The sequence below is a fragment of the Oryctolagus cuniculus genome, chromosome 15 (genome assembly GCF_964237555.1).
Source record: "Oryctolagus cuniculus chromosome 15, mOryCun1.1, whole genome shotgun sequence".
In the NCBI taxonomy this organism is placed as follows: domain Eukaryota; kingdom Metazoa; phylum Chordata; class Mammalia; order Lagomorpha; family Leporidae; genus Oryctolagus; species Oryctolagus cuniculus.
In genome coordinates this window covers 61,111,332-61,139,082 of record NC_091446.1, presented here as the reverse complement: position 1 = coordinate 61,139,082, position 27,751 = coordinate 61,111,332, and the positions used below count along the sequence as shown (strand labels likewise).

Sequence of the window (27,751 nt, the reverse complement as noted above, 5' to 3'; positions counted from 1 at the left end):
TCCTCAGAGCCCAGAGCGGGGCTCAGCCCCCAAGTGCTCGGCGAGTGTGTGCTCCACAAATGGACACTCTCCGCCCCTGGCTCAGCACATGCCCGCTGTGTCCACAGCCCCCCTCTCACCCTGAGCAGCAAGGTTCATGACTACGGCACTTTGCAATGTGTTGAAACCTTGTATGGATCCTGATTTTCCCAAAATAGCTTACAGTGACACAACCATAATGTGATTAAAGAAAGAGAACGTGGGCCGGCGCCGCGGCTCACTAGGCTAATCCTCTGCCTTACGGCGCCAGCACACCGGGTTCTAGTCCCAGTCGGGGCGCCGGATTCTGTCCCGGTTGCCCCTCTTCCAGGCCAGCTCTCTGCTGTGGCCAGGGAGTGCAGTGGAGGATGGCCCAAGTGCTTGGGCGCTGCACTCCATGGGAGACCAGGAGAAGTACCTGACTCCTGCCATCGGATCAGCGCGGTGCGCCAGCCGCAACACACCGGCCGTGGTGGCCATTGGAGGGTGAACCAACGGCAAAGGAAGACCTTTCTCTCTGTCTCTCTCTCTCACTGTCCACTCTGTCAAAAAAAAAAAAAAAAAAAAAAAAAAAAAAGAAAGAAAGAAAGAAAGAAAGAAAAGAAAAGAAAAGAAAAGAAAAGAAAAGAAAAGAAAAGAAAAGAAAAGAAAGAGAATGTGGTGTCAAACGGCCTTTAGAGCTGCAGATGTCACAGCTGTGCCTCTGTCCCAACAAGGAGTGACAAGCCATGCAAACGCGACAGGCTCTCTGGGTTGCAACCACCTGGCTCTCCCAAGGAGCCTCCCCCACAACCCCTACATGCCACGAAGGCCTGGGACTCACAGCTGCTTCCCCGGGTTGAGCGAGCCCCGGTCGATCTCCCTGTCAAACTCAGTGCGGATGTCTTCCAGGGCGCCGTCGTCGCCGAAGGCCCCCCACTCCGTGTTGATGCACATCCTGCCCTCGTCGCCCTCCACCAGGTCGATGTGCCTCAGCTCCTCCATGTAGCACGCGTTGGTGCCAGTGCCTGGGAGAGACGACATCAGGGGGGAAGCTGTGACCACCGGAGACAGAGGCCGTGGTGCCTCCCGGAAGCAAAGGGGCGGCAGTTACCAATAATCAGGCCGACTTCACACTGCTGGTCGTCGTAGCCACAGGTCATCATGGTCCCCACCGTGTCGTTCACCACAGCCACGATGTTGGCGTCATAGTCCTGGGGACAGACAACGGGGTGTCACCGTCCGCTCACCAGCCGAGGGGAGCCTGGCGCTAGCACTCGGGTCTCTGCACCTGCGCTTGTGGGCGGTGCTAGTTCCCTGATTTGCTGGAATGCAAATCAGCCGATGAGAGCGCGGTGACTACGTCCTGGAAACTGCACAGTCCCTCGCTGTCTGCCTTCGCATCCTCTGGGGAGTGGATTTTACCCACGGAGCCACATGCCTCTGCAGGCCCTGCATGGGGTCCGCGTTTCCACTGAAGGCTGGCTGCTCCATCCTTGTTCCAAGCACGGTGGGCTGCACCTGGGATACCTGCTCCCTGCCGAGGTCAGCCCGCCCCCGTCAGAAGCAGCAGTGCCCTGGCCCGGGGCTTGGCTCCTACAGGCAGCCCCTCTGACAGCTCGGCTTTGAACCACCCTGACCTGCCACAGTCTCAGACCGCGGCACCACCATCCAACCCCCTACCCCCAGCTCCCAACAAGGGCTGTGTGGCATTTTAGGATTCAGACTTCTTCCCACAAAGCCCCCGTCTGCACAGCCAGGGCAGATGGCCCCAGAGGACATACCCCTCGCTTTTTGATGGCTTTGTTCAGCAGCTTGACCACATCTGCCCCTTCCACGCCGCTCGCCTTGAATCGCTTTGTCCAGGTGATCAGGACAGCCTGCAAGGGACAGCAGATGGGGTAGGACAAGCCCCCCGCACCCCAGCCCTCAGGAGCTGCTCTGGGACAGGGACGAAGCTCAGGCCACCAGGTTGGGTGGCTTCCTCCAGACTTCACTGTGATGCAGCCTGGCTCTGTTCCCCCTCCCCTCACCCTCACAGTGCGTTTCTATGGGGTCTGCCAGGAGAGAAAGACCCTGCTCCCATACCCAGAGCTCATACCAGCATAAAGAAGCAGCCAATGGGTACAGTATACCACACAGCATGCAAATCTAACTAGACATCCACTGTGTAGCCAGATCCCATTTAAAGAGACAGCAGGAAGGGTGGTCATTAGGTGCAGCGGTTGAGACACTGCTTGGGACAACCACATCCCATATCAGAGTGCTTGGGTTCGAGTTGCAGTTCCATTTTTTTTTTTTTTTCAAGATTTTATTTATTTGAGAGGTATAGTCACAGAGAGAGAGAGAGGGAAAGACAGAGAGAGGTCTTCCATCCGCTGGTTCACTCCCCAAACGGCCACAACAGCTGGAGCTGGAACAATCTGAAGCCAGAAGCCAGGAGCTTTTTCCAGGTCTCCCAAGCAGGTGCAGGGGCCCTAGCACTTGGGCTATCCTCTATGGCTTTCTCAGGCACATCAGCAGGGAGCTGGATCGGAAGTGGAGCAGCTGGGACTCAAACTGGCGCCCATATGGGATGCTGGGCACTGCAGGCAGAGGCTTAGCTTACTATGCCACAGCACTGGCCCCAAGCAGTTCCACTTCTGATTCCAGCTTCCTATTGATGCACAACTTTTTGAAGCCAGCAGTGATGGCTAAAGTAGTTGGGGCCCTGCTTCCCACGTGGGAGATCTAGACTGAGTTCCAAGCTCCTGGCTTCAGCTGTTGTGAGCATCTGGGGAGTAAACCAGTTAATGGGAGATCTCTGCCTCTCTCTCCCTCTCCCCCTCTCCCCCTCTCTCCCTCTCCCTCTCCCTCTCTCTCTCCCCCTCTCCCCCTCTCTCCCTCTCTCCTTCTCCCTCTCTCTCCCTCTCTCCCCCTCTCCCCCTCTCTCCTTCTCCCTCTCTCTCCCTCTCTCCCCCTCTCCCCCTCTCTCCTTCTCCCTCTCTCCCCCTCTCTCCCTCTCTCCTTCTCCCTCTCTCCCTCCCTCCCTCTCCCTCTCTCTCTCACTCTTTCCCTCCCTCCCTCCCTCCCCCCTCTCTCCCTCTCTCCTTCTCCCTCTCTCCCTCCCTCCCTCCCTCTCCCTCTCTCTCTCTCTCACTCTCTCCCTCCCTCCCTCCCTCCCTCTCCCTCTCTCCCTCCCTCCCTCTCTCTCTCTCCCTCCCTCTCTCCCTCTCTCCCTCTATCCTTCAATCTTATTCTCTCCCCCCGGCCTTTCAAATAGATGAGAATAATCTTTTAAAGGGGGAGAGCAAGAGAAATCCCCACCAGATCTTGGCTACCACAGTCCCAAGGAGAGAAATCAGGGCCAAACTGGGGGAGACACAGGAGGCCAGCGTAATTCTTGGCTGCTGAGCTGCCGGGACTCGGGGCCCAGAATGCACAGGGACGATGTTGACGCTGATGCTGATGCTGACCACGTGCTTGGGCATCTCTGGAACTCAGTCCCATTTGTAAGGGCTGACTGCACTATCTATACAGAAACATCCCATTTCAGTTTTCCTATCAATAGGAACACAGAGGGTAGCAATCCAACCTTGGACTTTAAGTATTATTTCAAGAGTCTTCCATGTTGCTTTTGTACCTTAAACAAACTCATCGTTACACTTGGCTATTCTCGTTGAATGGGGAAAGTCATTACCCATATGCAGCAGGGCTGGGAACATGGCTGTCTGGGCCTGTGGGTCCCCCGGGGACACAGGAATGGGGTCTTGCCCACACAGGCCCTATCCGCACTTGCTGAAAGCCACGTGGACCAGAGGCCCTTGGAGAGAGTTTGTGGTTCTCCGCTCAGCAGCAGCTGTGGCTAAGCCAGGCAGGACAGAAGCAGCCCCTGGACACTGCTTCCCTCCCGCCAGAGCCACACAGAACACGAACCTGCGGGAGGAGCAAGGGGTCGGGAGTCGGGAGACCTGGTTAACTTCTTTCCACACTGTTTGCCCACCACTCTGTGAGCTGGTCGGTCTACTGTTTGAGGTCTGCTTTGCATACTTAGAATAAGGGAGCAGGTCTAGACTTGGACAATCTCCAAGGTCCTGGCCAGCCTTGAGGAGTGCGCACGGCACCCTGGACGGCAGTTGTGTGCATGTGACTCACGGGCTATCTGGCAGGCAGCCTGGCCGCGCCTAGGAAGCCCTCTCCAGATGGCAGGCAAAGCAGGCAGGTGGGGCCCCCACCTTTGGCTCCTTCTCTGCCCACAGCAGCCCTTCCCAGGCACCAGTGCTCCACCCTGCAGGCCCCTTCCCAGACCTTCCTACTACACCTTCTTCCCTGGTACACTGCACCTTCCTGGGGGTAGGCTCAGTCTCCCAGCCATTGTCTCCCAGGGCCTGGCTTAGCGCCCAGCCCCAGGTCAGCACTCAGGAAGCTTGCTGAATGAACTAGGGAGCGAGGAGTAGGCACCGCCCCCCGGAGTCTCTTCATTCTCAGCTACTCCCCCAGGAGGGTGTCCCAGGTCTGTCTCTGCCTAGCGGATGTGACTGGATGTCTCACTTCCCAATCTTTCAGCCGAGGCAGTCCTGCATGGATGCAAGATGCGCCAGCAGCATCTCAGGGAGGTAGCCGTGTTGGAAGGGGTGTGTGTGGGGGGGGGGGGGTTGTCAGGGGAAGTGGAGGGGTGCGTCAATGGATAGGAGGCAGGGTCTGGGGCTTCGGGGCCAAGATCTGCCGAAAGAAGCCCTGTGGCCCCGGCAGGCCTCCCTTCTCCATCCTGGAATGAGGGCCTTGGCCTCTCCAGCCCCTTCATGCTGATTCTGCAAACTGAACAGGTGTAATGGCTCCAGTGGCAGGAAGCAGTGCCTGGGAGAGAGACCTACTGACAAAGGGGTTCTGAGAGGCCACCCACACGTGTGGGAGGTGCCCCACGCCCCAACATCACCACCCTCCAGCAAAGGACACCCCTCCAAGCATGAGCTCTGCCGTCGCCTGGCTGGGTGACCCTGGGCAGGTTCTGAGCCCTCCAAGCCTCGTCTTCTCATCTGCAGAGTGGGAATCACTTAACTCAGGAGTGGATTTTGGAGATTATGTGCATATGGTGTGAAGCACCTGGTATCTTGTGGGTCCTCAATTATGCCAATATCAGGATCCCTATTAATGACAGCAGTACGTGTGTGTGTGTGTGTGTGTGTGCGTCTGTGTCTGTGTGTATTTCCGTCTTTGTACAGAGAAAAAGAACAAGGCTGCAGCTGTCTATGTGGAATTCCTGCAGGGCTCCAAGGGACGCCGCTGTCACTGCAGGTCTGCTGAACAGAAGAACGAGTGAACAAATGACAAACAGGAGGGTGAGTGCCGCCAAGCCACCCGGAGTGCAACAAGGCAACCCAGGGCCCTACAGACACTGCCCACTGGCCACCACCGCCACGCCCACTTCATTCTCCTTCCCTTGTTTGGGGTCAATAAACTGGCTCTGCCTACCTGGTGGCCACAAACACCAGGATTTAGCTCCAAACGCACACGCATCATGAAAGCAGTTGACAAAGTAAACAGTGCATCAGCGCCAGGTGTTAAGTTCCACCCACATCTTAACACGAGACGACATGGGGCACCCAGGCCGCACTGACCGGATCGGCGCCCTTACCTCGTCTATTTTTGATTGTCGGCAAGGGAACGAGAAGGTGAATCCCACGGGCAGTTTCTTGTCCTTGATGTTCCTTTTCTCCATGAAGTCTCCCAGGCATTCGGCGACATGATCGAAAAGCTGCAGGAAGCACGCGAGGGCGGTCAGGCGGGAGGGAGGGAGGCAGGCAGGGAAGGCATGTGGCGTTCCCGCTCCCCTCCCAAGCACACACACAAAAGGGCCCCGTCCCCATGGGCTGCATGGTGCGTGGATGGCAGAGAGGAGCTGTGCTGTGGGTCGTGACCGCCGTTCTCAGGAGCGTCTGAGATCCTGTGGAGAAGGCTGACCCCGCAGCGGGCGCCAGGATGGGGCGTCGGGTACTGGGAGGACTTGAAAGTCACAGAACACTGGTTGATCCCCGCTCTGTAAATTGCAGCCTCCAGGGGCCCGTGGCAGTAACTGTCTACTGCAGCACGAGGTGCGTACCCAAAACAGGGCACACATCTGAAGGCGAGAGCTCACTGGGTTCTCACAGCTGCTTTATAGGCGCACACGCACCTTTGGAATCCTCTAGGAAGAGCCCAGAACACGGGCTCCCTAGCTTCTGCGTAAACACTGCCAGGGACAGGAGGCTCGCCACCCCTCTGGGGTAATCTTTTAGGGTCTCTGTTAACTCCCCTCCTCCCTAATGTCATCAGAACTGAAGAGAATATTCCATTTGCCTTCCAAACAGAGGAGAGCTGAGTAGAACAAAGAGCCTCTCTTTTCTTTAGCTCTGTCCCTCTGTGAATGCAACCTGGGCATCCATAGCTCCTTGGGCAGCCACGCCACGGTCTGGGTCAGTCCCCGGTCACCTTCTGTTTCTTGCACATGACAATCATGACTCTAGACCTTCCTTACACATGGGATGAACACAGCCACAGAGCTTCTCAGAGCCTAGGAGGAGGAACTGAGAGAAGCAAACCACACAGTCCCATGAGGCTGGCCAGTCCATGCTCCCAGACAAGGCCACCATCTGCCTGAAGGTCTCCCTTGCAGGGGTGCCCTCGAGAGGGGTCAGAGTCCTTGCTGTCCTGCCCAACTCTCCTCAGATGCCCCTGACAGCCAGCTCTCATGCAGACCTCTGTGCCAGTGTGTCTGAGGTTGGGGCCTGTGCCCCTGCTACAGCCCGCCCCTCTGCCTGCGGAGACTCACGCCCGCCCTCCCTGGAGAGGCCCGGCTAAGCTTCTTGTGACCCATATTGCAGACTGATAATAAGCCCGTTACTAAGTCCGTCCTCGCGCCCACGCCATCTGCACTCAGAGGCTCCAGGCTCCCCTGATGCAGGCCGGGGCGGAAGGAAGGAAGAAGGGGAGGCTGGCGCAGGGCAGCACCAGAAAGGACCCAGGCTGCAGAACCGGATCTGCCCGCACAGGGCCTGCAGCCGCCTCCTGCAGGCAAAGCACTCCGCTGAGGAGGGAGGGGCGGTTCTGGGGACACTCACAGTCAGAGGCAGGAAGCCACTCCAGGGCTAACCCCCAGCTGGGGTCAGCCAGGAAGAGAACTGACCCAACTGCGGGGGACTCACAGTTCGAGTGTCTAATAAGAAGCATGAATTAGCTCTCTAACAGCTCACTCACTTCCTAAATATTTCCCCAGCCGGGCACAGGCCCTCTGCTGGGAGATGGTCGACAGGACTGCAGCAGAAACAGAAAACATTCACTTGTTGAAATTCCCCAAACTAAGTCACTGGTGTTTTAGGAATGCTGCATTGGTGCTTAAGCTGAACAATGCACTGAGACTCTGGGGATACCTGTGTGCGTGTGTGCACGTGTGCGTGTGCACCTGTGGGCAGGTGCACGTGTGTATGAAGACAGAAGACAAGGATAAAGGAAACAGCTAATACCTGGGAACTTTGAATGAAGGGCATTTGCAGGAGTTCTTTATGCTTTTCTTCAAACTTCTAAGTTGAATATTTCAAATAAAAGGTTAAAAATTCTACTCAAAGAGCCAGTGTTATGGCGGGTTAATGCCACCTGCAGCCTTGGCATTCCATATGGGCAATGGTTCATGTCCACTTCCAATCCAGCTCCCTGCTAATGGGCCTGGCAAAGCAGTGGAAGACGACCCAAGTGTTTGGGCCCCTGCACCCACACGGGAGACCCCAAAGAAGCTCTTGGCTCCTGGCTGTTGTAGCCATTTGGGGAGTGAACCCGTAAATGGAAGATCTTTCTCTCTGTAACTCTGCCTTTCAGATACATAAGTTAAATCTTAAAAAAGAAAAAAACTACTTGCAAATTCCCATGCACAACAGAAATGACACTCCCCCTAGGATGACAGTCCCAAGAACCGGCCACTGTTCAGTCTGAGTTCAACCCCAGCAGACTGGGCACTGCACAGGTCAGTGGGAGAGCTCGGGAAGGCGGAACACGAAATGTGTGTTTCTAACCCAGCACCGAATTTCTGCAGGACAACTTCCTGTTTCATTTTTTCCACCTTCCAACCCTCTCTCCCTCCCTCCCTGAACTACTGCTGCCCACCACACCATCAAAGGACAGAAAATAAAGACAAAGACAAAACCCAGCCCAGGAGTTCCAAGTTGTTAAAACGATAACATCTGGAGCCAGACTGCCTAAGTTCAAGTCCTAGGTCTGCTACCATTGAGCTGTGTAACCTAAGGGGCTTAGTTATTCAACACCTGAGCCTCAACTTTCCTAACTGTAAAATGGGAATAGCAGCAATACCTACCCCCCCACTCGAAGTTACTGTGATGGTCAAACAAGTTAATACACATAAAGTGCTTGTATACAACAAGCACTATGTAGCCATCTGCATGGTGACTGTGTATTTTCATCAACATCGTCGTAGCAGACTGCTTAAAAGGGGCAGAGGAGAAACAGAGACAGCGGGAGAAACCAGGGTTCCTGGGGCTGAGAAGGGAAGGAGGGGGCAGAGGCTGGGGGCGACAGAGGATGGTAAGAAGGGGAGCAGTGGGGAGAAGGAGGTTATTGTGGAAGTGAGTGCACCAAGTGTGCACCTGCACAGGGTCCCCCTTAACAAACCCTGCTCCTGATAGGTCAGGACAAAGCCCCCAGGGGATGCGTGCACACAGGTCAGCCTCCCAGTGATGAAGGCACCAGGGCTGGGTGGCCCAGCTTAAGAAACAGACAACACCAAATGGACAAACAGGACGCCAAGCTCCGAGGCACCAGCCACCCACAAAAAGGAGCAATGCAGTGGTCAACAGGGCACAGTAAGGACCTGCCCGCTGGCCACCACATACACACACGGGACCAAGAAGCTGGGTGCTACAGCCCAGTAGCAGAAGGTCACGGGGAACCACCCAGTGAGTGACAGGTGCCCATCTCAGTGGCTGCCTGTAGTCACCCCCCCTGCTCCAGGGCTAGCATCTCCTCTAATGCTCACCTGAGCCTAAAACCCAGGAAGCAGGCCAAAGGCCAGGACTGGCCCTTGGACAAAGAAAGGCTTGGTGGCCTACTTCTGGTCCCACCCACACCCAGTGAGGCCAGGGGAGGGTTCCCGGGTCCCATCTCAAAGTCCAACTCAGAAGCACCAGGCTCTCTGAGGCCTTAGTCACGCACTGGCCGTGCACACACCCTCCCCAGGGCAAACATTTAGCAAACTCCGAATCCACCTCCTGGACAGCAGCCCTGACTCAAGCCAGGACAGACTGGAGGAGCAGGAATGTCCACAGGAGGGGCCGGCTTAGGGGACCCTGAACACCCAGGGGGCTGCAGGAACCCTGGTCTCAGGGCCCTCCGTGGGCCAGGGCCCGGGACCTCGCAGCAAGCAGACACGCAGGAGTGGGCACAGGGGCCCCTCCTGGGCACGGCCACGCCCTCGGCCGGGAGGGAGGCCGCCTGTCAGGGGTGGGGCACACGAAGGGATGGGCCCCATACGAGTGCAAGGAGGAGACGCCAGTGTCCAGGCCCTGCCTTCTGCGCTCCTGTGCTCGGGCTCACTACAAAATCAGGGGCGAGGAGCCCCCGACTGCCTCCGGGCTGGGAACTCTACCTCTTGTCTGACAAAACCACAGCTACACCTTACCTGGTGGGTGGGCGAGGAGGCCAAACCTGGAGGAAGGGCCATTTCCAGCAAGGGCTCCACTGAACCCGTGCTGGGGAACCAGCCCAGGGTCCTCAGGGAGGGGGGTACTCAGCCAGCAGAGCTGGGGGCCCCTGCTCACTCCCGCCACTCCAAGAAAGCGCCAGCGCCAGCTCCTGCTCCCCACCGTTCACCCCGACAGTGCACCTCTCTCCAACCCAGCCCAGCCTTGCCCGGGGCCACTGCACCTTTCCACCCAAGAGTCCTCATCCAGACAGACTGGCGACAGACTCCTCCTGCAACCCCCTCCAGGGGCCCGGGAACCCATGCTTTCCAGTCTGACGCCTGGAGGCACCCCGGGGACCCACCTGGCTCCCGCTGCCATGCACGATGTTCTCGGGGGTTTCGTAGGCCTCGGACTCCATGTGGACATTCTGCTTCTTCTCGTGATTCACTTGCACCCGCAGAATCCGAAAGGAAGACCCCCCGAGATCCAGGGCGATGAAATCTCCCTTTTCTGTCCAGGGAGACAACGGGCATCATGTCAGTCTCACGTGTCAGAAGAAAATCACGTCCCACCCCTGCTCCCTGTGCAGGCCCTGCCTGCTTCCTCCTGTCCCTGCTGCGTCAGCCACGCGAACCCACGCCCTGTGTGGAGACCCCAGCCTGGCCTGGGGCCCTTAGACCAGGGGTGGGGACCCTGTTCCTGCCAAGGGCCACCTGGCTATGCGTAGCATCATTCACAGGCCGTACACAAAGATCAACTTAAAAATGAGCTGCTATGGATCTGCTGAATTTCGAGTCCCGCCCGTGGCTGCCTTCGCAGGACCAGACCAAGTGATTTTTTTGGCCGGACGCTCCCCACCCCCGCCTGAGACAGAAATAGCTGCAAGCAATCCAGCCTCTCACTCCTTACCACAGGGCAATGGAAATACTGAATTAAGTACAAGGCCCTGGTCCATCTTTCTTCACTTCTTTTCCCTATTTCAAAAACAGCACTGCCGTCCATTAGTAAAAATCACCCAGCATCTTGACTCAGAGAGAATCCTACACCCAGAGTCCATCTGGTACCTGCACGTCAGCAAGGAGTCCAGGCTCCATTCACTCCAGGGCTCGTTTTTGTTTTTGTTTTTAATATTTATTTATTTATTATTTGAAAAGCAGTGTTACAGAGAGGCAGAGAGACAGAAAGGTCTTCCATCCACTGGTTCACTACCCAAACGGACAGAGCTGGGCCAATCTGAAGCCAGGAGCCAGGAGCTTTTTCTGGGTTTCCCATGTGGTTGCAGGAGCCCAAGGACTTGGGCCATTCTCTGTTGCTTTCCGGGGTCATAGCAGAGAGCTGGACTGGAAGAGGAGCAGCCAGAACTTGAACCGGCACCCATATGAGATGCCAGCATTGCGGTGATGGCTTTGCCCGCTACGCCACAGGGTCAGCCCCCAGGACTCGTTTTTTTATTATTGTTATGCTGGTGGGGATGGCGGTGGCGGGACACACATACCATGAAACCTGCCATGGTGACCACTTTTCGGTTTGCCTTCAGTGGCATGATGAGCACGCACAGTTACGCAACCATCACCACCACCTGTTCCCAAAACTTCATCAGCCCAGACAGAAACCCCACACCCATTTCCCTCCCCCCTCGCCCCTGGTAACCTCTGCTACTTTCTGTCTCCATGAACTGGACGGCAAACATTTGAGTTCGTTTCTGAATTCTCAATTCAGTTGCACGCTTACACCAGGACCATGGCGTCCTGTTGCTTTGCAGGAAATTTTGAAATTGGGAAGTTGGAAGCTCCAAGTCTGTTTTTGTTTTTCTGTTTTTGCTTTTTCCCCTGAGATTGTTTTGGCTACCCTGGATCCCTTAGGTTTTTTTATTTTCAAAAAATAATGGCTGCTTTTTGTTGAAACACGAAAGTGTTGTCTTTCAGAGAGCTGACAAATCATTGCATGTGTGTCCACGGAACCCGTGCGCTCCTGACACCCTGTTCTATTTCTAGAGCAGTTTCTGGCGTACTGGAAAGGCTGAACGAACACGTGCTGAATTAATTAAGGTGTTCATGAATGAATGAACAGAGAAACTCCTGCACTGAAGTTCACTGCTCTTATCTGCCCTCTCACGTGCCTCGGGAGAAGGGCCACACTCAGGACTCTGCGCACCTGCTCTCGGTACCCGGGAGACTGCCACAGATGCTCAGTGGCTGCTTGGTCACAGGCAGTGGTGGCCCATTCACTCACGGTGCCACTGCTTGTCGCAGGGTTCAGGTTACACAAGCTCCAGGTGTCTGGAGACTGGGACCTCCTGCTTACAGATGTGGGTGCCAGTATGGACACAGAGCCCGTAGAAGCTTTCAGTCCCCCACCCAGGAAGAGGTCAGGTTTCAGGCAGCACCTTTGGGAGTCCCAAGCCTGAAAATTTTCCAGCCAAGTAAATCAAAAATGACCACATGGGACTGGCATTGTAGCACAGCAGCGTCCCATATCAGGGCACCAGTTCAAGCCACACCTACTCTGCTGCCAGTCCAGGTCCCTGCTAATGCACCTGGGAAAGCAGTGGAAGATGGCCCAAGTGCTTGGGCCCCTGCACCCACGTGGAGACCTGGATGGAGTTCCAGGCTCCTGGCTTCGGCCTGGCCCAGCCTTGGCTGTTGCAGCCATTTGGAAAGTGAATCAGCAGATAAAGATCTCTCTCTCTCTCTCTCTCTCTCTCTCTCTCTCTCTGCCTTTTGAATCAATCAATCAACCTTTTTTAAAAAGAGCTCCCTGTACACCTGGGAGGAGCCTGCCTTAGGGTGCAGGAGGCTGGCCCACGTTCTTGCAGCTCAGCAAAGATCCCTGCCTCACCCCAGCTCTCCACTGCTCCTTTCTTAACAAGCACATTTCGGGGGGGTGGGGGTCCCAAGGAGTCAGAAAAGAAAGGGCAGCCATGAAAGGCGGGGCAAAGCAAGACACTGGACCCTCACGCAGTGCAGTGGAGGGCGGCAGAGGCCAGGGGTCTCGACAAACAGCCCCGGGAGGTGCTTGCAAGGAGTCTCTCAGCCTGTCCTTCCTGAGCACTGGCCTGGGCCCGGGAAAGCTGTGCTTTGTGGCTGCACAAAGAGGTAGTGACACCTCTTCTGAAAATCACATTTGCAGCTTAGAAAATGCTGGACAGAGAGCAGCTCCCGCTCTCAGGCTGTGGAAAAGGCTGACTAATCCACCCTGGTCACACCTGTGGCCAAGCCAGGGGTCCCCCTGCATCTTCCCCTTGCTCCTGCTGTGCGTGTGGACCTGCAGGCAGCAGGCAGCCCCCAGGCACTTGCTGCTGGCTCAGGAAGAACTGCCCCAGCCAGTGCCCGGGCCGTGGGCTTCTGTTCAACACAGGCACACCAGGGATGACTAACGTGCAGGCGACAAGACTTCTGGCAACACCGTGGGGTGTCCAGCATCTCCTTAGGTAACGATCCTCGTATTTTCTACCCAGGAGGTTGGGGTGGGGTCAACTCCCTGCCCTAGGTCCAGAGGACCAACCTGTGATTCAGGCACCTGGATCCAGGGGCATCCAGGGTCACCCGTCTCGGGCACTATGACTGGCTCAGGATGGGCCCAGGACTCCAGTCTGCCCATCATGGCCGTCTCCAAGAGGCAGCCGTGCCTGCTCTCCGGCTGGAATCGCCTAGGGCTGCAGGCGCTGTCCCCTCCAGTGTTAGGAGACAGGGGTCCCACAAATGGAGCCAGCACCAAGGAAAGCTGGGCTGACAAACAATAGGGACCATTAAATCCCCGGACACAGACGCCAACTGACACCTGGACTCCAGTTCCAGGAGGCTAGAATTTTTCTCTCTTCGGCCTAAACTGATTTGAGTTGGATTTCTTTCAGCCACAACAAGGCTCCCAGGTTGGTTCTTTACGAGGGAGTGAGGCCCCCAAGTACCCATTTGCTCTCCACAACAAAGGGAATCTCTCACCCCTGTTACCTCAGATGGTTTCCTGATGCGGAGCTGCGGGGCCATCACCCCAGTGCGGAGCCCCGCACTGTACTCGGCACGTGCACCCCATTGCACCCGTGGGCTGCAGGCAGGGGACACAGGTCCCCTCTCACTCCACCCCTGCCTCTAACATCACTGAGATGCCTGTGAATTCTGAACACCATGCTCCTCCCCTAGAGGCTGCGTTCCCACAGTGAGTTCCCTGACGGGCAGGGCCCTCTGACTGGCCCCACGGTTAGCAAAGGCGTCCCAAGGAGCCCGTGCAAAGTCAGTTATTAAATTACAAGGAAGTCGGTGATGACCTGCGGCGGCTGCCAAAGTGCTTCCATTTAAACCATCCATGACAGCCTCGTGAGGCAGGGACAATCGTGCCCACTGCACAGAAGTGGAGCTCCCAGAAGCGGCTTCTCCAAGGTCACACGGACTGGCAGAGCCAGGGACACTGGGTTTTGTTTGATTTACTGTTTTCCTTCCACTTAAAGCTCAGCCTTTCTGCAATGCCCTCCTCCAATCTCTGGTCTGCAGGCTTCCTCCATGCTCCCGGGGCCTTCACGCGCCCCTTTGTCATCCACTTCCCATTTCCACAGAGGCCAGGAGAGCCCTCATCAGGTGAGGCTCATTAAACAAAACATCTGAAGGGCCTGCAACTCTCCCTCTCTGAGGACAGCCATTATTACCACCAATTAATGGAGAACAAACACGGGACAGATGTCTCTCTCGAGTCTGGGCCTGCCTGGGCCAGGGCAAACAAACCCCGCCTCCACCAAGTGCCTACCTTTGCAGCTCAGTGAGCTAACTCTGCACAGGAGCCACGAGGGCTCTGCCTCCCGGCCACTCGATGACACTTCTGCACCTTCATCAAAAGTCCGGCTAGAACGCAGGCATTCGGCACAGCGGCCGAGTCACCACGTCCCGTATCAGCGTGCCTGGGTTCGAGTCCCGGCTCTGCTCTCCATTCCAGCTTCCTGCTAATGTGCAGGATAGGAGGCAGCAGGTGACGGCTCAAGTAACCGAGTCCCTGATACCCATGTGGGGAACCTGGGTGGAGTTCTAGTCTCCTGACTTTGGCCTGGCTCAGTACCAACTGAAGGCGTTTGGGGAAGGAACCAGCAGATGGGAGATCTCTCTCCCTTTTTTTGTCTCTCAAATAAATAAGTAAATAACTTTGTAAAAGCCCCAGCGAGGGCATCAGACATTCGGAAGAGTTCACAGATGGAGAAAATGTGCAAGAGAATCTAGCAACCCTTCCAGACAAGAAAGCTGGAGGCTGCTGAGATGCCGCGGGGAGAGAAGGGAAGTATCCGTCTTCCTTTGGCCGGGAAGCAGAACCGTGCACCTTCGGGGCCCAGGGATAACTGGGGCCGCCTGTACCCTACTCTGCTTCACATGCAGAAAGGCGGTGGTACACAGGAGCTTCCACAAATTCTGTGCTAAAAACCATGCAGCAGAAACAAGGAAAGATGCCACGTCATCTGCCCCCAAAAAGCTCACAGCTCCACCGGCACCACGATACCCCTAGAGATGAATGAGACAGGGAGCAGAGAAGAGAGGTTGCACGAACAACAAGGCCTTCGGAGGCGCCGGACCCAGAAGGGCAGCTGCTCCCGCAGACCAGGAGGCCTGAGGAGGGGCTTCTGTTTAGCCAAGGCACCAGCGTCAAAAGACTGTAACACTCTCCTTCCTTCATCTATTATTCACACCTTCCTACCTCAAAAGGATTTGTAACAGCTGAAAGCCATTTCAGGGTTTTGCTTAAAAATTAATGCATTGGGGCTGCCGGTGTTGTGGTACAGCGAGCTAAGTGCTGCCTGTGACGCCAGCGTCCTACCTACAGCTGAGTGCCAAGGTAAGTCCCAGCTGCTGCACTTCCACTCTAGCTCCCTGCTAATGCACCTGGAAAAGCAGAAGATGCCCAAGTGCTTGGGTCCCTGGCACCCACGTGGGAGACCCAGATGGAGTTCCAGGTTCCTGGCTTCAGCCTCACCCAACTCCCCTCCCCCAACACACACCATTGCAGCCATTCGGGGATGGATCTCCCCTGGCCCCCCTTTCTCTGTGTCACCCTCCCCTGCAGATACATATTTTTAAAAAATTATTATATGGATTACTCACAAGAATAGAAAAAAAAAAAAAACCATGCCACTCATAGTAAATGTCCAAAGGGATAAAAGTTAATAAAAAACGGCTGAGGTGCTATCAGACGTACTTATCAGATGTTCTCGGAGATGCCTCCGGAAAATGAGCAGTTCTCAAGGCCTGCGTCCGGCGCAGGCCAAGGCCGGCGGGAAGGGAAAGGCCTGCTCCTCCCTGGCAGGCCGGGGCGCGTCTCCCCAGCAGCTCCCTCCAGGGTGGCTCCATCCCTGCTCTGTGCTTTGGGATTACCACTGACTCTGAGGCTGAGTAATTACTATGCAGCGAAGCCGTGATTAACGTTTCAGGAAGAAACGCGCTGTGAACTTCCTCCTAAGGAGACCCACGGCCTGGTTCCACCCAGACTGCTGGGTCCTGGATGATCCAGGAACAGAGCAGCGGGAGGGGAAGGGGCAGGCCCTGGACGGGTGGCGCTGTGGGCAGGGCACAGCGAGGGCGGGCACCCCCAGCCAGAAGCTGGGAGGGGCGAGGAAGGCTCCACTCAGAGTCCAGAAGGAGCATGGCCATTTTATTTTGATTCTGGACTTCCAGCTTCCAGAACTGTGAGACGATGCATTTCTGTTGTTAAAACCACAGGGCCGGCGCTGTGGCACAGTAGGTTAAGCCTCTGCCTGCAGCGACAGCATCCCATATAAGCACTGGTTCGAATCCCGGCTGTTCCACTTCTGATCCAGCTCCCTGCTAATGGCCTGGAAAGGCAATGGAAGATGGCCCAATTGCTTGGGCCCCTGCACCTGCGTAGGAGACCCAGAATCAGCTCCTGGTTCCTGGCTTGATTGGCCCAGCTCCGGCTCTTACAGCCATTTGGGGAGTGAACCAGCATATGAAAGATACCTTTCTCTGCCTGTGCCTCTCAAATAAATAAATAAATCTTTTAAAAAAAAAAAGTTTGTGGCCCCTTGTTATGATGGCCCTGGGACATTAACACAGGAGAGAGGTCTGGGAAGGGGAGAAGGGGGCTGAGCACAGGCCGACCCAGGCTCTCTGCATGAGGAGGGTGGCCCTTGCTGTGGGGGGCTTTGGTTGTACTTCCCCCCTCCTCTGCCCTGTGCTCTCAGCAGCAGCCCATGCTCCCGAGGGGCCCTATCAGCCCTGGAGAAGAAGAGGCTCAGAGGCAGCAGGAGCCCCGGCTATTGACTCTGGCCCCACAAGCCTCTGATCGGGGATCAGAACGCAGGCGTGTAAGCACACCTGCCAGCCAGATCACGGGATCACAGGCATGTAGCCACACCTGCCGGCACAGCGGAGACTCCATGCACTGACAGATGGCATTATTTTATGTAACACGAACAAAGAAACAAAGCCACCCACAGCAATTTTACAAGTGATTCATATAGCGCACGGTGCTGGTTTCAGAGCTCACATCACAGACAGACGGAGAATGGATGCAATGCGCCAGCAGGTGCTGGGGAAAGGTGGACCAGGCGACGCGGGCTTCTCTCCCACAGCCCTGCCCAGGGCCTTTGGTCCACTGCTGCTGCTGTGGCTCTCTAAGAGGGGCTTGCAGAACGAGCCTGAGCCCCGGGCCTTGCTCTAAGGAGCGGCTGAGGGGGCAAGTGGCTCGATTATCAGAGGACTTGGCTCCCATGTGGAGACCCTCAATCCTGGAAGTTGTGTGTGTGCAAAGAGTGCGGGGAGCAGCCCCTGCTGACACAGGGTCTTGAGGGGGAGGAGGTAGGGCGAGCTGACTGGAGAGCAGGGTCACGAGGAAGGGGGAGGCACCATCTCCTCCCGTGTAGCTGCCCCCGGCCAGGCACCCAGGGATCAGAGTCGCCCAAGCAAAGCCAAAGCAGGAGCTCTCCTGGCGCTGCCTACACCCAATCCCTTCCCAGTTCCTTGTCCCTTGGCTGGGAGTGGACACAGCCCCACCCCTGCTGGGGAATTCCACCAATCCTAGAAAGGCTCCAGTGCTCCTGGACGCAGGTACCACCCAGCTGGGATAAAGCAGAGCCGGCAGTGTCTGTCCCTAGCCAGAGACACAAGAACATACCCCAGGGACACCACACTGCGGTCTCTCTGGTGGCCAGCTCTCCTCTTAGGAGTTCTTTTTTTTTTTTTTTTAAGATTTAAATTTACTTGACAGACAGTTACAGAAGGGGGGGGGGCATCTTCCATCTGCTGGTTCACTCCCCAGATGGCTACAAAGGCTGGAGCTGAGCCCATCTGAAGCCAGGAGCCAGGAGCTTCTTCTGGGTCTCCCACGTGGGTGCAGGCGCCCAAGCACCTGGGTCATCTCCTAATGCTTTCTCATGCCATCAGCAGAGAGCTGGATAGAAAGTGGAGCAGCCAGGACTCGAACCGGGACCCATATGGGATGCCAGCGCTGCAGGCCAGGACTTTAACACGCTGTGCTACAGCGCTGGCCACTTTGCAGGAGTTCTTAAATAGCTGAAGCGCTGTAACCAGCCCCTCAAAGGTAACCAGAGGAGCAAGGCACAGTGATGAGTCAAGGGTCAAAGAAACACCAGAGACACAAAGGCCGAGGCGAGTGCAGCACGCGGACCCGAGGCCACAGAGTGAAGAGCACGCACGCGCTGTCGGCATCACAGCTGCACCCAGGCCTTGGGAAGGCTGGCGGCAGGCAGAGCAGGGCTGTCCCACTGCGGCCGGTCTGCCGGGCAGGCTGGCCCTCAGCGGTGTCTTTTGAGCGTAAGTATAGCTGCGTCAGTCTTTCTGGTGTCTACAGTGCAGGCTGCACTCAAGCGCTTTAAACAAGATTTAAATGACTGCTTTTAGCAGCTCCTGCAGAGCAGGGAAGAACAGCAGGGCTGAGTGCACAAGGATCACACTCAGGAGGCGCATACGACATCCTCCCAGCCACACACGGCCAGCAAAGCCCAGCCACAGCACGGAGCACAGCTCCAGCCAGCCCGTCAGAGGGTCTCGCGGGACTGCGCTGAGCTGGGGCAGGCACCACACCCACCTCTGCAAACTAACAAGTATGCTTGGCTGAGCAGAGCAGAGCTGACCCTCCTGGCTTCTGTCTGTCCCAAGCAGGGACCGATGCCACTCCTGGAGGGGGCGGACAGTGACACCCCACACTGACCCCTGCACCCCCCGCTGTGGGCACGAGTCTCAGGGATGCAGACTCAGGGGATTTTTCAATTTTTTAATTCCACCTCGTCTCTCCCTTCCTCCACGTCAGGGCTACCTGGATTCAGCGTCGATGAAATCTGCTCAAATGGGGACTTGAAGCCCCTCCTTGAGTCCAAGGCCCACCTGGCCACTAGGATGGTTACTTCTCTGGAGTACCGAAGGGAGGGAGACCTTGGTGCCCTGATGGAGAGACTCGCCTGAAGGGAATTCTCCATTTATTCCAAGGCTTTTCATGCTCAGAAGAGCAAAACCCACCAACACTGCACTTCCCAAGTCCCACAAGCCACTGGGCAGTCGGGCCATCAGGCGGTCGGCCTGGTCCAGCCATGCCTGGCACGTCCCAGATGCCCTGCAGACACAGGTTGGCTGGGTGGCTGGGTGGATGGATGGATGGGTGAGTGGGTGGATGATGGATGGATGGGAGAACAGGTGGACAGAATGAATGAAGGGGTGAGTGAGAGTGAGTGAATGAATGAATGAGCAAAGGAAAGCGGGAGGGGTGGCCGCCCAGAACAGTCAGGCGTCAGAGCCCAATCTCTGGCTGAGAGACTCACCGGAACCATCAGGAATGGACCTTACAAACGTTGGCAACATCTTGACTGTGGCTGTTGGGTTAAAATCCCGGGAGAGGCCATTCTTCATCTCCTTCTTGAAGCGAGTCATGATATCTACCAAAGTTTCATCGGAGAGCCGCATGGCGTAGAGATACTTGTCAATCTGGGCAAAGGATGAGAAGGGACAGTGAGGCTGAGGGTCAGGCAGGCGGCTGCGGCCCCAGCCTGGCTGGACGAGGAAGAGCAGGCCGAGGAACCTGCCTGCTCAGGACAAGCCGGCTGCTGCGGGCCCCGGAGCACCCAGGCTGGCAAGTAACACGAGGGGAGGCCATTCGACCTCCACCAGCCATGTCACCCGTAGCGGACTTGCAGATGCTCTGAGCCCCAGAGCTCCGCCCCCGCAAAAGGCTCTGGACATCTTCAGGGTCCTTTCCAACCCTTAAGGACTGCACGGCACAACCCTGCAAGCCCGAGTTTATAGTGCAGGCAGGTTTCCTCCAGCCCCAGACACACTTCAAGCCTCCTTCCCGCTGTGAGGGGTGTGGACATGTGGATCAGAGGTGAAGAACAAGGACTCCGGGGCTCAAACCCCACCCCTCACTGCCTAACAACGACATGGATTTTACTTCCACCAAGTGACAAACTGAGATGATAAATCGGCTCGTTCACAGGACCCTGTGAGGTCAAGCGAGCTAGAGAGGAACTCAGGACACTGTAAGCACTCCAAAACAACACCTGTTGTATCCAAGTGCGACAGCGGTGCTGCTGGGTTTCCGCGGGTGTGACTTCCCGGAAGGTACAAATGGTGGCCACAAGGCCAGAACCCTTCAGGGAACATGAGACAGCAGGTCCAGAGCCTGAAGACCCCAATGCCACCTTCAGGATGTATGGAGAAAGCCCCTAGGCTCCCACACCCAAGTGCAGGGTCTGTGTGCCAGGGACCTCCAAACAGAAACACACCCGAGCCAACACAAACTGGTTCTCTTCCTGGATGCCCTGTGCTCCTGCAAGCACCCAGGCTCCCAACCTCAAGCCTCCCAGGTCGCCACTGGCTGCTCCTCGGAGCATCTTCCCCTTTATTCTCTCCATCTGATTTGCCTGGCACTGGGCCCGACACCTGTCCTCGGGCACTGTCCTTGTGCACCTGTTGGAAGCCCTTTCACCTCACCTTTCCAGCCCTCTGCAGCTTGGAAAGCCTGGAACCACACCCTCGGATCACCAGTGCTTCGTCCACTGTAAGGGTTTTCCACCTTTAGTCTGGTTCCCAAAACCTGCCCTCTACATCTCGGCCACACTGGGTCTTCGAAGTGCAGCCCTGGTCATTCACTGCCCAAGCCTCGCGATGCCTCTCCATGCCTCCCCTGGACGGACCCACCTACCCCTTGCAGGTGACTCCTGCGCTCTGAACTCAGGCCAAACTACCTCTCCCAGCACTGGGAGGTGCCCCAGATTTCCCAGCTTCTGCTGTCACTCTCCCTGCAATTCCCTTCCTTCTCTCCCCCTTTAAGTTTAGATCAAATGTCGCCTCCTCTTGCTGATGGCCAAGTGCGTCAAGCTGGAGTTAACCCTGCGCTCCGTTCACCTGGCCTTCCGGGGGCCGGGCTCGACCTCCCCGGTGCCCAGCATGCAGTCTTGCATGCAGGCGGCTCCTGGCACATGGAGAGGCAGATTCATGACCCAGTGAGGCCGAGAAGCCCTTGACTCTGACTTGCTTCTGCACGGCATCTCACGCTCCCGTTTCAGGGTGGCTGATCGTCCCAGCTCAAGGACGCAGAGTCCGAAGCTTACCTCTGCAAACCTCACTCCTGGCAGCCCCTCCTCGCTGGTCTCCATGCATGATGCTCCCCCAGGCCCTGCCTGTCCTCTGCCTTGTGGACAATCATGGTGCTCACAGGACTCTGCCCACGTCCCCTGGGGCCAGCTGATCCCTGCCCCCACTCCCAGTCACTACCCCACCCGCCCTCTCCTTCCCTCCTCACAATACAGTCAGGCACAGACGGTCAGAAACCACTGCATGCTGGGATAGAAGCTGCCAGCATCACGGCCCCGGGAGCAGACACCATGTTCGGCCCCGGGGCTGGCAGCACCAGGTCAGCAGCCTTCGCCATCCCGGCACACTCAGTCTCGCGGGGCAGTGACACGGCGGGCACAAAAGAGCCTGTAAGAGGAGGCTTCCCAAAGCGGCGAGGCCGGAGGGTGCGTCCAGGCACGAGCAAGAGCGTGTGAGGGCCAGAGGCAAGGGAGGGTGGCCTGTGAGATGAGCAGACATGAAGCCACAACGCATCAAACCGACGTGAGACAACCAGACAGACGGCGAGAGCTGCGTCCCGCGTGGGGCCTGACGAGCCACACAGAGACCAGACGGCTCTGGTGGGGGCAAAAGGACGAGGCTGTGCTTCTGAAAGACCAAGCTGTCTGCAGGTGTCCTGCACACGCTCCAACGACCACCCTCCCCGTGGCATTGCGGGCATCACCTCCCCTGACACCGCGGGCTTCCCCAGGGCGAGGAAGTGCTGGCCAGACCTTTGGAAGTCACCCAGCTGCCTGGCACGAAGGAGGAATGCAGATAACGCCGGATGCTGCCGTCAGACTTCGTAACTACACTGTGGGTTGTAGTGCAGCAAGTACTTCCACGTGTGGTATGGCATGTCACCTGCCCCCATTTTACAGATGCAGAAACTGAGGCCCCTGAACACTAAGGGACGATGGGTTCAAAGCACACAGCCAGGGGAGTGAGGCCTCGTGCCTGTGAGCCTGGGGCTCCTCAGTGCAACCGTCCCCACCCCTTGGGGAAGGCTGGTTCCCCTACTCTGCAGAGGGCAGGCTCAAGTAAAGCTGTGCGGCTTTCCACCTGGACAGGAAGAATCTTCTGGAAAAGGCGGGCTCCCCACAGCTCCACAGTCAGCCTCCCTCCCAACTCAAGGGGCAGCTCCAACAGAGTCCAATGAATCCAACAGCTCCAGCAGAATCCAAATGCAAACACGAGCCAGGGACACAGGAGAGCCCACCCCCGAGCTTCTAGGGGGAGGACTTTCCTCCTCTTGTTCAGGTTCATGAGTCATCCAGGGGTACAACCTCCCGTGACGAGTGCGGGAAGCCCCTCTGCAGGCCAGGGAGGGCCTGAGCCTGGCTGGACTGGCCAGGCAGCACCCACAGGAGCGGGACTCAGCTGTTAGCGCCAGAGAGAAGCTCACCATGAGATACCTGCAGGAAACTCCCCGGGCACCCGGCACCTCCCCAAACGAGGGGCCTTTGCCCTCGTTCAGAGCACCTGCTGGCACTGGCCGGGCCAGCGCGTCCTCCTAGGAAGGAGAGACGGAGAACGGGAGGCAGGTGGAGGGGAGGAGGGCACGGGGCAGTCACTGCTGCATCTCCGCGCTCTGCAGGAAACCAGCAAGAGAGGCTGGCGACCTCCCAGCGCCCCGCTCTGCCCTGGGCACGGCCATTCCAGAACTCTTCCTCTCCTCTCCCCCCTCTCTGCCCCCTACACACTCCCACTTTCACAAGCCTGCCCCTCCCCTTCAGGGGCTGCCTCCAAACCACCACCCTGTTGGTCAAACACTGGGGCCCAGAGCGTCCAACCCTGCGCTTGGGGGTGGGGAGGCCAGCACAGCACCTCTTCTGGGAGCTTCCACCCCAAGCCTTGGCCTTTGGAACATCTGTCCTAAGGCAAGGCTCCCAGAAGCCCTGAGCCCTCAACTGCTCACTGCTTGATCTGAGCGTGTAGGACTGGGTCAGCCCAGGGGGTGGGGGAGGTGCCAGCCACCAGATGCCCCACGCCAGACTGGGCCGTGCAGGCTCTCGCCGGGACATGGACCTCTCCCACCGTCAATAGAGCGGGTCTCCTTGCTGTGGCGAGGGGCCAAGCCGGCCGCAGCAGGCAGGCACTCCGGCCCAAACTCTGTCCAGATACTCGTCCTTTTTGGGCTCAAGAGGGCCCTGGAGCTCACAGCAGCTCCCCAAGCTTGACCCCAGGGGAGTGCCCTGCAGCAGAAGGAACACAGCCTGGCCAAGCCGTCCACCCAAGAGGGAACCTGCCTGCCCGCCACTGGGCTAAACCCAGACAGGTCTGCGCCCGATCTCACATTCCCCTCCTGCTCCCAAAGGAACATGCACAAAACACAAATTCAAGACGAGACATGCCCAAGTGAGCAAGCCAGCTGTGGCAGGAGGCGCTGTGACCACCGGCGACCCTGTGGAAGGGGCTTGGCCGTGGAAAATGTCACTCCCTCTCCTGTCTGCTCTCCCGTGAGGATCAAGGATAGGGCAGAGCAACAGGCGTGACGGACGCTGCTCCACGCAGGACTTCCAAACAACTTTTCAAGCGAGACACTTCCCGGGCAAAGGCAAGCCGGGAGCCAGCGGTGAAAGGTCAAGGGCACCAGCTCCAGGGCAGGCACGGGACGGGGACTCAGACCCAGGAGAGGCCGGGTCCTTGTGTGCTTGTATCAAATCCTCAGCTCAGGCTTGCGGAGGGCCCTGCTGTCGACACATAGGAGTCCTCCCAAAAGTTCATGGAAATAGCATGAAGCGGTCAGTTTGGGTGCAAAAGATTTTTGAAATCCACGCGTAGTTTTTCCATAAACTGCATTTTCCGTGAGCTTCCAGAAGATCCTTTGTGTGTGATCCCATCATACCTCAGCGAGCTCACAGATGCCGAGTGGCGAGCACACGGCAGGTGCCTCGGTCCCTCTCTCCAGGAAAGATCCCATTACCTCCATTTTAGTAAGAGAGGAAACGGAAAGCCATGACTCACATGGAATCACAGGGTTTGTAAGTGGCAGCTGAGCCCAGAATCCAGATCTCCTAACCCTTCATTCAGGGCTTCTCCTTAAACACGTTCATTATCTCTCAAACAGTGGAGAAAACACAGGGCTGTGGGTAAACAGCTAGGCCCATATCCAGGATGTGCCCGATTATTAGCTGTGTGACTGTGGACAGTCACTTAACCTCTCTGTGTCCCGCTTTCCTCACTTTTAAGATGGAGAAGTAGTCCCTCTGCCTTGGAGGGACAGGGGGAGGGTTTTAACAGCAAGCCAAAAACAAGGAAGCATTCGGTATCACTTCCTTTCTCCCACCCTGCCTAGAGACATACCCACGTGCCTGCTACTCTTTTTACCTAAAGATCTAAAAAACTACTTCTACCACAAATGTTACTGACCCGCTTTGTTGAAGACAAAATTAAAAGAAGGTAGCAGCATGCCAGAAATTATGGCAAATGAAAGATTCCAGTAAAATCCCTGCAAAATATTTGCACTTTTTTTTAAAGTAAGTGACATATACTTAGTATAAAAATAATCAGCACACCAATGCACAGAAGTAAAAATTAAGTGTTCTCCCCCTCAATTTCCCCAGAGAAACCCCTTCTTTAACTTCCACCACTGTTTTCCTACCTAACCAAACACACCTACAGAGATTGGGTTTTGAATTTAGAGAAATAAATGATAAACACTTTCTCCTTTGAACCCTCACCTCCATCTTCCTAAGTCCTCTGGGAACTAAGACGGTGTGGGCACTGACGGCCACCCTGCCTGCTTCAGTGTGGAAACAGAGACCTGTGCACTGGACTGTGGCCTTGCCAGGCCCCTGGACGCCAGTCTTCCCATGCATCAGGTGGGTGTGTTCCTGGGACTGTGCTCCGTGAAGCTCTCCCCACGGTGCGCACTTCCCCAGGGTGCCCCCGACACCATCTGGTCTGCAGAAGCCGGGCGTGCAGCATTACCTCTAAGGCCCCGAGGAAAATTCAGAGGCCAGAGAGGTTCCTCCGCTGCCACAGTGACCGGCTAGCCAGCTAGAGGACTGGGGCAGACACCACATTCCCCAAGGCCCAGGCTCTTTCCTCTCAGTCTGGGGAGACCCTGGGGAGACCCGGGATCATGGGAGGCATCAGTGCGGAAGCCACGTGGCTCCCTGCGCATGTAGAGAGCACACGCCACGCCAGGAAGACGCGGAGGCCCCACTCTGCCCGCTACTGGGAACCAGACCCATGACAAGCTGTCCACCCACCCCTCTCCTCTCCCACCCAGTCTTAGGAAGGAAGTTCACAAGCCACAGTAAGCTGAAGGCCCCGGCTCAGCCAGATCCTCCGTGGTGGCCTGCGCCAGCCAGGGCCTCCCAACCCCTTCCTGCCTGCATGTGGCTCTTCCGGTTTCCCTCTCTCCCAGCTCCCCCGCCGCTGCGGGTGGCAGGGGGGAACCCAGTTTCCCTTGTGCTCTCAGCAGCCTATCTCTAAACAGGGAGGGAAGTGACTCCAAGCAAGACCTCTGTGACCTGGTGGGGTCCCCCCAGCAACCACTTCCTCCCGGCACCCCCTCCCCGCTGCCAGTCCGACAGTAGCTCTTGACCCCTAAAAGGCCTTCTCCCAGAGCCACCACCTGCTGGCCTCTCCGTCCCCCACCCCCTCCTCTTCCCAACTCACCTTGCCCAGAGCACCAGCCATGATCCGCCCCGCCCACACAGTCCACTCCTCTCCTCCACATCCCCTCTGACCTAGGTGTCCAACACAGGTGAGTCCAACTGCCCCAGGGGACATGGCGTGACAGGTGCCTCTCCTGGGGGCTTCAGGGACACACACATGGTGCACGCCTCCAGCTAGCCTGTGAGTACCAGGAGGGCAGGGGCCATGTCTTCCGGTCCCTTTGTGTGCTGCTGGGCTGGGCTGGGCGGGAGGCCTCTGGTGGGAGGTCTCCAAGGGTTTGCTGGTTCAGATAAGGCCCAGGCACCGACTCTTCCCCGAATAGCCCAGCCCTTCTCCATGCCCCAGCCCCGAACTTCAGCCTCTCTCTGAGGTGTGGTGAGTTCCAGGCGTTTCTAAGCCCTCCTTCCCGTCACAATATCTCCAATTAACGACTACCGTCCAGAGGAACACAAGGGCTGCAAATCCCTAAAATAATCAGGATCCCAGAGCTCTCTGAACTGCCTGAAAGTCACTAGGAGGAAATGTGTTTGGGAAAACGAATTCCACAGCAGAGGCCCTCAGGGAAGATCACATGTGAACATCATTCAAGCAAAAGCCGTGCCCCAGGCACTCACAGTCACCGTGCTGGGGAGGTCCCTGTATCCCAGACTCTTTCTCCAGCTCCATTCTGCTGTCCCAGTGCCCCACCCAGCATTCTGTAAATGCTTCTGAACCCTGGCTGTTTCCATGAACATGGACTACCCACCAACTGCTACATCTGATAACACACAAATCAGAAGGAAGACGAAATCCCCATGCTTGCGAGTTGTGCTTTTTAAATTTTTTTATTTATTTCATTTATTTGAAAGATGGACAGAGAGATTTCTCATTCATTAGTTCACTTCCCAAATGACCACAACAGCCAGGGCTAGTCCAGGCCAAAGCCCAGAGCTAAGACCTCAATCCAAGTAAGGACCCAGGTACTTGAGGCATCACTGCTGCCTCCCAGAGTCTGCATTAACGGGAAGCAGGAAGACGGAGCAGGACTCGAACTCAGGCACTCTGATATGGGATGCGGGCGTCCATGCAGCTTCTTAAACAGAATGCCAGTGTCTGCCCCAAGTGACAGTCTCACTTTTTTTTTTTTTTTTAATTTTCAGCCTTCTATTTCTTTCTTTTTATTTATTTGACAGGTAGAATTACAGACAAGCCAGCGCCGTGGCTCAATAGACTAATCCTCCGCCTTGCGGCGCCAGCACACCGGGTTCTAGTCCCGGTCAGGGAGCTGGATTCTGTCCCGGTTGCCCCTCTTCCAGGCCAGCTCTCTGCTGTGGCCCGGGAGTGCAGTGGAGGATGACCCAAGTGCTTGGGCCCTGCACCCGCATGGGAGACCAGGAGAAGCACCTGACTCCTGGCTTTGGATCGGCGCGATGCGCCGGCCACGGCGGCCATTGGAGGGTGAACTAATGGCAAAAGGAAGACCTTTCTCTCTGTCTCTCTCTCTCTCTCACTGTCCTCTCTGCCTGTCAAAAATAAAAGAAAAAAAAGAAGAAGAAGAAGAATTACAGACAGTGAGAAGGAGAGACAGAGAGAAAGGTCTTCCCTCCGTTGATTCACTCCCCAAATGGCCGCAACGGAGCTGTGCTGATCCAAAACCAGGAGCCAGGTGCTTCCTCCTAGCCTCCCATGCAGGTGCATGGGCCCAAGCACCTGGCCATCCTCCACTGCTTTCCCAGACCACAGCAGAGAGCTGGACTGGAAAAGGAGCAACTGGGACCAGAACTGGCGCCCATATAGGATGCCGGCGCTGCGGGGGAAGGATTAACCTAGTGCGCCATGGCGTTGGTCCCAGTCTCACTATTTTTTATTTTTATTTTTATTTTTTATTTTTGACAGGCAGAGTAGACAGTGAGAGAGAGAGAGAGAGAGAGAGAGAGAAAGGTCTTCCTA

The 27,751-nt window shown here is 56.6% G+C and overlaps 1 protein-coding gene across 2 annotated transcripts in view; it reads right to left on the bottom strand.

Moving 5' to 3' along the window:
* Positions 1 to 27,751, bottom strand: part of HK1 (hexokinase 1) — a 93,110-nt gene that overhangs the window by 21,664 nt on the left and 43,695 nt on the right. For both annotated transcript variants that reach the window (XM_070057777.1, XM_051823226.2), the window contains 6 exons: positions 19,405 to 19,567; positions 10,003 to 10,151; positions 5,612 to 5,731; positions 1,782 to 1,877; positions 1,112 to 1,211; positions 842 to 1,025 (listed from right to left, as the gene is read on the bottom strand). In XM_070057777.1, the coding sequence (XP_069913878.1) occupies positions 842 to 1,025; positions 1,112 to 1,211; positions 1,782 to 1,877; positions 5,612 to 5,731; positions 10,003 to 10,151; positions 19,405 to 19,567 (812 nt within the window). The remainder of the gene's footprint in view (positions 1 to 841; positions 1,026 to 1,111; positions 1,212 to 1,781; positions 1,878 to 5,611; positions 5,732 to 10,002; positions 10,152 to 19,404; positions 19,568 to 27,751) is intronic.